The 11659-nt window shown below is 41.3% G+C and overlaps 1 protein-coding gene across 2 annotated transcripts in view; it reads right to left on the bottom strand.

Moving 5' to 3' along the window:
- Positions 1-1579: 1579 nt before the first annotated feature.
- LOC124776368 (DNA repair protein XRCC3-like) overlaps positions 1580-11659 on the bottom strand; it is a 117687-nt gene continuing 107607 nt past the window's right edge. For both annotated transcript variants that reach the window (XM_047251322.1, XM_047251321.1), the window contains one exon: positions 1580-1898. In XM_047251322.1, the coding sequence (XP_047107278.1) occupies positions 1692-1898 (207 nt within the window). In that variant the 3' untranslated portion in view covers positions 1580-1691. The remainder of the gene's footprint in view (positions 1899-11659) is intronic.

Genomic DNA, 11659 nt, shown 5'->3' with positions numbered 1-11659 from the left:
AGTCGGATTCTCCAACTGAAGGGCACGTTGCCGAACTTTTTTGTCGGGCGCCGACTGGATAATAGCATCGCATACCATGGAATTGGCATAGGATTCTTTGTGAACGTCAGTAACAATTTGACACTTTCGACTGAGGCCGTGAAGTTCAGCAGCCCAAGTGTGATAGGATTGATGTGGCTGTTTTTGACAACGATAAAAGGCAACGCGAGAGGCTACCACATGCGTTTGCTTTTGAAAATAGACAGACAGAAGTGAGCACGTTTCAGCCAAGGACAAAGACACAGGATCCTTCAAAGGAGCCAATTGCGACAACAACCGATACATTTGAGGTGAAATCCAGGAAAGGAACAGAGACTTACATGGTTGTTCGTCCGTGACATGAAATGCCAAGAAGTGCTGTCGAAGACATTTTTCATAATCAGACCAGTCTTCCGCCGTCTCGTCGTAAGGAGGAAAAGGAGGTATAGCCAACGACGAGAAACGCCCCACATTTGACGCCGCGGCGAAATTGCAAATCGCCGCTGTTAGAAGCGTTTGCTGTTCAAGGAGATTTTGCAATAGTTGCTCGACAGTAGCCATGGAAAACTGTGGGTCAATTGTGAAAAGGAAAAATCCACTACCTCTTCGCCAATTGTTATAACGTCAAGTTTAACACACATATTTCAGAAAGACACAACATATATAAGTCACAGAGTACGTTGACAAGCAAGACATGTGTACACGTTAGCATTCGAATGAGCACTGAGTCCCAGTCTAGCGACCGCTGCTCGGCTGGCCGCTTAGGTGGCGCAGCCGCTGCATGGCTGGCAAACAGCGCCGCACGTAGAGGACGCACGTAATTGCGCGGCGGCGCTTTGAATGATCGGCGAGTCACAACAGCTACAACAGCAGGGCAAAAACTAAATGTGTCAAATGCAATCAGTACTTATGTCTATCCAAGGAAAAAAACTGTTTAAAGTCATTTCACAAAAAAATAATGTTTGATTTTGTGATGTAATTTTTAATTATTGTAACATTTTTGCTATGATTGTAATATTTTTGATAAATTTTATAATTTGTGATACCTTTTTGCTGTGATTGTAATGTTTTAGACAAGTATTGTAATTAAATATGAAGATAAAACATGGTTATGTTGTAATTTATACAGTAAACTTCAAAATTTTCCCTAAAGTAACAGCATGAGAACTTACGAACTTTCTACTCAATTAAAACCTGACCCGCATGATCATACTAGTGCTCTTTTTTTTGCATAATTATACATGAAAAATTTTTTTCAGTATTTTTTTCTGTAATCAAGGACATCAGGCCACTATAATAATGTTACTTGCAGTACTTGCACACTGAAAAATATTTTCGGGGTGGAAAGGGTTAAGTGAATGATACTAAGATCAGCTGATAACTATTGCAATGTATGTGGAACTTGTTAAAATGTTATTCAGAAAGTCAAAAAAGTATACATTACAAGAGATAACAGATTATCTCATGAGAGAGTTGTATATACCAGAGCACGAAACAATCACAGTGGACAATATACAAAAGGTGTAAGGCAGTTACTAAACAAAAAAATCAAGATATCATATGTGGTTTTGACATCATATCTTCAACATATTTACTATGATAGTGTGTACATGAATCATTCACAAAATACATCCTACAAATAATGATAATGAGAGAGATTCTGCATCTTAACATCAAGGACTTACACCCGAAATTCCAGAAGCAGTGACAGTGAATTTGCAGCAGCTTTGCTGCAGAAAAGGTGAAAAAATAACACGTATGTTTCTGATGCCTGTTTGCCTATTTCGAAACATCTGGAGGCGTGTGGTCACCATATTAGCCCATGCAAGACCAAGTGCAGGAACAGAGTTTTGTTCATTGTTGCCGACTCCAGCTGTTACCTACAGGGTACAAATACGCATGTCAGAAATTCATAACAACTTTTAACATTTCCAGAGAAACAACAATGAAACCTCAAATTTCCTGTGTGTGGTGACACTGGACTGTATCAAAACCATATAATGACAATACAGTATTATGAGAAGGTTAGATTGCTACTCAGCATGTAGAGGAGAAGTTGAGCTGCAGACACACACAGCAAAAAGACTGGTATCTCTTGGCCAAAAGGCCCTGCAAAGTAGTAATTCACACACAACATACGACCAATGCCTATAGCCTCTGAGGCAGGTCTCTGTGGCCAGAGACAGTGTTGTTTGTGTGTGTGTTTACTTTATAAGAAGGCCTTTTAGCCAAAAGCTTAAATGGGTAGCAGTCTTTTCATTGTGCCTGTCTGTGACTCAACGTTTCCTCTGTATAGTGAGTAGCAATCCATCCTTTTCATAATATTATCGTTATTTCATCCAGGTTTTTACATTTTCAAAACCATATCAGTAATTTTTTGTATTAATTCTCACTGTAAATGTTCATGTTAATTTTTCTGCTGTAGATCATAGTGGCCTAGCAGCTGGAAAGTTTAAAGCATTAATTTTCCTTTAATTATTAATTTTATTTTTGTCATGCAATCAAAAACATCTCATTACATTAGGGAAATAATAACTGTACAGAGCAGCAGCAGCAGCAAATAATATTTTCTAATTCCATTTTCATTTAAGATTCCAGTCATGTAAAATACGACACTTTGTATTCTTCCAGAAAACAGTACACTGCAAAGAGAAAGCCTTTAATGCTGTCTTGAAATTACTAGACTTGTCATGAAGTCCTCTAACTCTGAAAAACACAATTTTCGGAATTATAGAAGTGGATATATTGCCAGCAGAAAGATTATTTTTCCGTTTTGTGTTCACTGAAAGGACATAGTTATTCCTTTGAAATAAGTGAGAACAGTGAACAACAAACCTGATGAGTCGATGAGCAGCATACACTGATAAACCAAAACATTATGACCACTGCCCACCACGGCGTTGGATGCTGCCTGGTGACGTTGCGGCCACATGACACAGTAACAAAAGTGTGTTAGCGGAGCAGGCACAGACAGAGGATCAGCCTAGCGAAGATATGGGCTGCAAATGGTAAAATCCATTGAAATACAGGACTTTGACAAAGGGCAGATTATTGTTACACACAGCATGTGGACAAGTATTTAGAAAACAGTGAAGCTGGAAGAATGTTCATGTGCTGCTTTTGTGAGCATCTACAGAAATAAGTAGGACAGTCAAACTACCAGTAGGTGGTAAATGGTTGGACATCCACAACTCTTCACAGAACGTGGGGTTCAGAGGCTTGCCAGCTCTGTAAAGTAGGGCAGATAGTGATCCATGGCATCTTTGCCGAAAGAACACAATGCTTATGCATGCAGAGGTGTTTCGGAGCACATCATTCATTGTACATTGTTGAGCATGGAGCTCCATCGCAGATCACCTGTACGTGTTTACATGTTGACCCAGTGACATCGCCAATTACGACTGCAGTAGGCACAGAATGGTCATGATTCGATCGTCGATCAACGCAAATGTGTCGGCTCTTTGAGTGAACCACATTTTTGTTACACTAGGGCAATGGTCATCTCCACAAATGCAGTCATCGACGTGAACAGTGCCTCGAAACATGCACAATGCCACAGATGCAGGCTGGTGGGAGCAGTATCACACTATGGGAGACATTCTCCTGTGCTTACAGGGCACTTGTGGTAGAAACCAAAGACATGCTGACAGCTGCAAACCATCTGTATCCCTTCATGCTTGATGTCTTCTCCGACAGCGATGTCATCTTTCAACATTATAACTATCCATGTCTCGGAGCCAGAACCATGCTACAGTGGTTTGAAGGTCATAGTGAACTCGTGTTGATGTCTTGGTGACCAAATTCACATGATGTAAATCCTATGGAAATATCTCAGTCGCTATTGGGCACCATCACCACGTATGCAAATCACGGTTATTTACACAAATTACATGACCTGCACATAGACATCTAATACCATGTACCTCCACAAACCTACCAACAAGCTGTCAGATCCCTGATAATTCAGAGTCAGTTATGTATTTTGTTCCAAAGACGACAAATAATCTATTAAGCAGGTGGTCATAATGTTTTGGCTCATCAGTACATAAAAATCCACAACATGAATTAACATTTTGTGTTTCCTGGATAGTAAACTGCTGGACTAAGTATGTTCTTATGCCTGAAATGATTTAACTCCCTGGTATAGTGTCAAAGAATGAAAGCAGCAGAGTAAATCATCTTAAGTTGTGACCAGGGTCCAGCTGCTGCCTGAGACACACCACCAACAGAGCAGTAAGTTACACATTTAGGGTTTTTTTCTTTTCTTTTTTTAAAAGTTTATTTCTTAAATTCATTGCATGTTTTTGTACTTAAGATGTGTAATCTCATGTTTTAATAATTGTAAAGTGTATATTCACACAGTTGTCATTAGATCTGAATGGCCAGCTGCACAGCTTAGTGAGATGTTAGCTTCTTTTGGTGTCACTTCAGGTGGGTTGTGAGTTGCCTATTTAGCTTTCTCTGTGTGCTTTCATTGTCAGTTCTTAAGTTAATACTATTAGGGTGGATAGGACGTGTGCATGCTGTGTGTGGACGCAAGAGGAGATGGACACAGTTCGCGAACAGCTGAAGATGCTTTTGGCCAGGGTTGTCTGTCGACAGGCTACTGCCTCTGGGTGTAGCAGTTGTGATTAATTTGGCACAGCACATGGGACATCTCAGGTGTCACTTGTTTCACCACTGGGCTTTGCAGCCAAGGTACCTTGCAGAGTGCCTGATGAATCAGATCCGCCCTCACCGCAGGATAAATGGCAGGTGGTAATGTCTTCCCATCGCTCAACATGGACAAAACCTCAATGAGAATCTGTGGGCTGAAGTGATAAATTATGTGCTCTTTATACTAAATCAAACTGGAAGAAATTTGTTAAAAGGGATGTGTCCTGACGAATTTTGGTTTGTGCCAAAAACAGATCGTACTAAGCTGGGAAGTTTTGAATGTGACTGCTGTGTTCTGATGAAAAGATAAATAAATAAAATTTAAAAAAAAGCTCTGAAAAAAGGAACCTTTGTCAGGTGTGATTTTGATTTGCCCTCCTGAGGCTGAAAAGGACATTGTTGCCTCTGACAATGTTATATCTGACAAAAGAATCCAAGATAAAAAAGAAGCTACTATAGTTAACAATTTCACAAGAGAAAAAAGAATGAAATCGAGTATCCAGAAGGAAACCATATATCTACTGATTCAATCTGTGATGTCTTTGAAGACTGCAGCATGGCATCTGATCACAAAATACAAAATAGTGTCTCATCACCAAAACTATGTGACTGGCAAAGCCTTAGGTGGCCTTTCACATTTACAGACTATAAAATGGATCCTGTGGAATACCACCATAGTGCAAATTTTGGCACAACAGGCAACAATGAAGAAATTTCTATTTCAAATGCCTTGAGGACAAAAACTAGTACAGTGCAATGTCTGACGATTAAAAATCCTTAATAAAATTGAAAACTTGTGAGTCTTGCAGGATTTCCAAAGAACATAAAACCTTTACTGCCACTAGGAGCTGCATAAAAAGCAAGATGGACGTTATAAAGCCAGACAAATAACAAGCGGTTTTGAGCAAGAGGAAGGACTAGACTATATGAAACCTTCAGTTGGTTGGTTGGTTGGTTTGGGGAAGGAGACCAGACAGCGTGGTCATCGGTCTCATCGGATTTGGGAAGGATGGGGAAGGAAGTCGGCCGTGCCCTTTCAGAGGAACCATTCCGGCATTTGCCTGGAGTGATTTAGGGAAATCACGGAAAACCTAAATCAGGATGGCCGGACGCGGGATTGAACCGTCGTCCTCCCGAATGCGAGTCCAGTGTCTAACCACTGCGCCACCTCGCTCGGTAAACCTTCAGTCCTTAGCATGTTATGCATCAATTAGACTGCTACTTAGTCTTACAACTACAAATAAAATGAAAATAATTTTTCATGTGAAGACAGCATTTCTATACAGCAGTCTGCAAAGGGGATATCTAGATGAATCAACCTGATGGATTCAACAATGATACAAATGGAGTTTGTGGGCTGAAGAAGATTTTGTGTGGCCTAAAACAAGCTCCAAAGAATTGGATTGAGAAACTCTCACACTATCTGAAGGCATTAGGATTTGTAAGTACAGTACTGGTGATGAGCCTTGTATCTATTACAATAAAGACAGAAGCATCATTATCACATTGTTTGTTGCTGATAGACTAGTTATTGGAGTAAGGACAGACAGAATTACTGAAGTTTCAAACAAGATGAATAAAACATATGAAACAACATTTGACATAACATTTCAAAATGAAATGCCATATCTTGGAATGGAAATTAAAATAAGCCCACATGAAATTTTCACATATCAGTTTAAGTATACAAAGAAAATCTTAAGATAGTTACAGCTATGTAGTGTGGAATGGTGACAGATGAAGAAAATCTTGGCAATGATAAGCCACTGGAAAGGAGTGTACCCTATCAAGAAGCTATAGGGGGTCTAGTTTTCCTTGCAACAATATCTCACACTGATACCAGTTTTTCCATTAATTACTTGAGCAGATTTAGCAATACACCAATGGTTAGTGACTGGAAAATGGTGAAATGCATTTTTCACTACCTGAAAGGAACTATGACGTGTAGTATATTCTTTGTGGAGGATCGACACTGCTTGCCTATGCTGATTCTCATTATATAGGTGATATCTCGGCTAGATGCTCCACCAACAGAGCTCTTATTATGCGAGAAGGCTCTGTCAAATGGTGTGCTCGGAAACAACATACTGTGGCAACTTCAACAAATGAAGTAGAATACCATGCCGCTCTCTCTTGGATATGACACCCTGGACAAGGTTTTGAATCAGCTGACAGAACTGTATACTGGCAATCAAGTTGCACTACATATGCTGAAGAATACCTATGAAGGAAAAATAACAAGAGGCAAGAAACGCTGAAATTCCACAGAAGTTCATTCAACAACATATTGGAATGAATATCAAACCAAAATACGTGGAAAGCTCAAATCAACTTGCTGATGTACCGACTATACCACAGCCTCAAAGTGTTTGAAGAATTAAGACGGAAAAAAAAAAAAACACTGAGGTGTGCTGAGGGTTAATTATTTTTCTGTGTTTTACTGCTGTATGTTATGTAAGGTGTTCTTATAAACATTCCAAATTTTTTAAAAAAATAATTCTGCATTGATGCCTGCCCACTTCACTCTGCCAACATGTTATATACATTCTTTCTTTATTCTAGGGTACAGAACTCTCCCCATCATTAGTTTAATGATGGCTTTTGTGTTGGGATGGGCGAAACTATGGATACTCTCAATAACTGCTCTACATAGCGTTTCAGGTGTGAATGGTCTGGGTGTGGGTCTAACAGATCACAACAAATAAGGTCCTTTGCACATAACAACTGTAATTGCTTAAGCTGTACAGTGGTTGCCTTGTTTTGAAGATATTCTTGCAGCTATTTATATGCAGCTTGCACTGCAAAGAGTTGACTGTAACCAATGGTACACGAGACGGCACCAATCATAGAGAAGAAAAAAAATTATTACATTTCCTATTCTTCTTATACACCTTATGTCTGCTCTAAACTGACTAATAAATTCTAACTGTTCAAACTGCCGGGAAAAAAAAATCCTCCTTGAGTTTGCTAAAAGCAAATGTGATTGGTCTGTGATCTGTATAGATCGAGTAGTCTGGCCTCCACATATAGGCAGGAGTGCTGCACAGCTTCGTATATGGCTAATAACTCTCATTTGTATCCATTCCAATTGGTCTGAGCCTCCTTCAGCTTATGGAGGCTTCCAACTCTTCTCCACATACTGGTGGAAAGCTGTGCCGACTGCTTGTTAGCTAGTATCTACCACTATACCTAATGATACATCCCACACTGGGTTGGGACAAAAGAATTGCTTTTTATAAGCTTGCTTTTACTTTATCAAAGGTGCACTGCATCTCTGGCATCCTTGGTAGGGGGGTCAGCCCATCGCATTGTTACCTGACAGTTCTGATGTCAGTGGTGCCTGTATCTCTGTTGTTCCCACCTCGTGTCATTGGTGGGAGTTAATGATTCCCCTGACTCCTAGGAATCTTCTCAACTGCTTGAAATCCACTGCATGTGGAATGTCTTTAATAACTTCAATCTTCTTTTCTTGTGGCCAATCCCAGCCACCAAAACTGTATGACAGGAAAGTTATCTGCTTCAGGCGCAGAACACATTTTGCTTTGTTTACTATCAGACCATACTTATACATTCTGCCGAACACTGCACTGAGATGCTCCTCATGTAATACTGCCACTTTGGAAAATATCATGATACCATTGAGTTAGACAAAACAGACATTCAGACCCCTGAGTACCTCATCTACAAATTGCTGCCATGACTGTACGGCATTTTTTAAATCGAATGGTATGCACAGGTATTCAAAAAGTTATTACTGTGGTCTTGGGGGTATCCTCTTCTGCAACTGGGATCTCATCATAAGTCTTTTTACCATTGATCATGCTGAAGATCGTAGCTCCAGCTAGCACATTTGTGAAATCCCCTGTATTAGGACTAGGTAGCAGTTGAGGACTGTATGTGCGTTTAAGGTGCAGTAATCTCCACAGGCCCTCAAGTGCTGTCCTTTTTACCAGTTTCCGTAGGGAGTCCAGGGCTGTCCGATATGCATATGGTGCCAGTTTTAACATTTCTTCAAATTCTGTCTTTGCTGCAGAAAAAACAGTTAGGAGCTAATCTCCGTGGCCAGACAGACCAGCTGTTTTCTTAAAACAGCACACTGTGGTATGCGGCACTTTACCTAATTGGCTGCCAACTTCCTGTCTAGTTTCTGGTATAATCGAGCAACAGGTGAGGCAATGGTATTGGTAGTGCCACTGCCTATAGTACCTGTGATCACCTCACTGTTCACCTTAATCTGTGCCATAGTGCGATTTATCTCCGAGCTATGGTGATGATTAAAATCTGCCCTCAGTGTTGGCTCATTCGTCAGCACAAACTTCCACTTGAACTTTCTACTGAAACCAAGGTCAACTGCTACATCACAATCATGATATGTTGTTGGCTACCATAAGGTGGAGAGTCATGGGTACCATTGCATTTTAGCTCTGCCTGAACAGTGGCAGACTTATGTCTGAACCCGAGCCGATTAAATAGGAACCATCTGCTTTCTTGTCCTTCGCATAAAAAATGCCATGATAATGTAAGCAAGCAGGGCTGGTTTGCTGCACTTGTGAGTGAGCTGCTGTTAATAACCAGTCCAACCATGGATATTGTGTCTTCAACTATGGTTAAGTTCTTAATGTTGCTGTCAGGAACTGTGTCATTTCCTTCATTTATAATTTAACACACTTGTGAAAATTGGGGGCTAGTTGTGCCTACTGCAGGCCACTATGGCCATATGGGAATTTGGACAGGGACGTCAGCCATGTGGCCTTTTTTCCTCTTTTCTCTTTATTTAAGACGCAAAAACAACTGAAGTCATAAGTGCCCATGGCATACCTTTAGAGCACCAATAAGTAAAAGAAGGTAAAAGCGAATGTATGTTAAGCCCGATTGATGGAAGGAAAGAGAGTTACAAACAAATACTTCCCTCAGGGTAGGGAACACAAAACATGTCGTATGGAAAGCGGAGATTAAATGTCCTTTGCTATAAAGCTAAGACAGGTAAAAAGTAAAACACAGCAGACAGCCCACGCATCATTCGCTAAAATGGCCAAAACTGCAGATAGCAAAGATACAGTGGAATGTAAGCAGTTAAAAAGGGACACTGGATCAGTAAATGGCAAACTGTCAAAGGTTGATGACAATGAGCACAAAGTGGTGAGGGATCACTATGTAACAAATGGTGATGGCTAAAATGACAATGCCAAACACACAACCTAGCTAAAATTATATCAGCGTGACACCATCTGCCGACAGATGGCAACAGGGAGATCATCTGAAGGAATGAAAGAGCTAGCATCTCAAGGTAGGACGACTGCAGCCTCATTTCCCGTCACACCAATGTGATCAGGAAACTACATGAACATCACACAGTGCCTCCCTCAACAGCGAGCAGGTGGACCCATTGCACCACAGGATGGCCTGTGTGCAGCACACAGAGGTTCTGAAGGCCACTAAGAGGATCAAAGCATATTACACAATTAAAGAACCCCATGTCACCAGATGAACTGGGTGGCCTGATAGAGGCTCTGCTGCAAAAAAATCGAGCAGTATTCTGGAAGCCCATACTGAAAATGGTTGGTGCCACTGACGAAGGCACAGCTGACACCACGGTCGGTCTTAGAGCCATCAGCATCAATGGAGGTGCTATCGCCACATTCCGTGCGAAGGTCGAGAAACTTACAGCAATAGATCGAATATGGAGCAGTGGTCTTGGGAAGTGAATAAAACCCAAAATGAACATAGCCTGCCACACAAAGCCAAGGCAATGGATGGTTCACACCCATTGGGAACATAGGAGGTATAGCTGGAACAGTCGCTGAAAACGAAATCAGGGAGGCAACAGAGAGGAAGGGCGTGCCCCATACTGGAGGTCAAGGCAGTCATCGAAAAAGGGGGGATAGCATGGGTGGCCCAGGCTTGGCAGATAAACGACATGCATATCTGCTGAAGAGAACATCACGCCGGTGTGACAGTGGTAGTTCGGCAGCTTCTGCATAGACTCTCTCAATCAGGATAGTATACAAAGTGCTAGTGGCCAAATGTATTGCACGATGGTGGATTATGTTAAGAGGGCATATGATTGGCAGATGTGCAGAGGAATAAATGGAACACCCATACTCTAGTTTCAAATGGACAATGAATCGGTACAAGCATAGGAGAGTGGTTTGCTCCGCTCCCCAGGAAGTATCACTTGGACATGTAGGACACTGAGGGACTGGGTACAGCTTGAGGCCAGATAAGACACGTGAGAGGACCAAGGAAGTTTCCTATCAAGCATTAGCAACAGGAATTTTGTAGTTTCAGTGAACAAACAAGCAACAGGACCAAGATGTAAAGATGGTGGAAGAAACCTATTGCAGTGCCAGAATTTCATGCAAACGGTTCTGTCAGTGGAAAAGTGAAAGGCATTGTTGATGCTCTATGAGTAAAGACAATCACAACATCACTGAAGACACTGCTCAAGGAGACAAGTCAGTGGAGAACTGCAATAGGTCACAAAATTGTCAACAAATAGGGAGCTGGAGATGTCTGGCAGCAGACAGGCCATAATATGGTTAATAGCTATAGCTATGAGATTGATGCTCAGGACAGATCCTTGAGGCACCCCGTTCTCCCGGATAAAGCTGTCTAACATGGCCAAACCAACACGTTCCTTGAAAACTCTGTATTTTACAAATTCCTGAAGGAAATGGGGCAGGTTGCCTCAGAAGCTCTACATGTATAGAATATGAAGGCTACCAGTCCTCCAGCAGGTGTTGTATGCTTTCCCCAAATCAAAAAACACAGCCTCAGTCTGTTGTCGCCACAAAAGCTTTTCATGACTTGGGTTGACAAAGTGACGAGACTGTCAACTGCAGAACGGCGTGCACAAAATCCACATTGTGCAGCGATTACCAGATTGTGAAACTCGAGCCACCATATCAGCTGGCCATGAACCATACAAGTTGGGAATAGGAGATAAACAGGTTGCAGGTGGCATTGTACATGCTGCTCTAATTCC

This window comes from Schistocerca piceifrons, chromosome 2 (genome assembly GCF_021461385.2).
Source record: "Schistocerca piceifrons isolate TAMUIC-IGC-003096 chromosome 2, iqSchPice1.1, whole genome shotgun sequence".
In the NCBI taxonomy this organism is placed as follows: domain Eukaryota; kingdom Metazoa; phylum Arthropoda; class Insecta; order Orthoptera; family Acrididae; genus Schistocerca; species Schistocerca piceifrons.
Note: the sequence above shows the minus strand (reverse complement) of the source record. Positions and strands in the feature narration are given on the sequence as shown.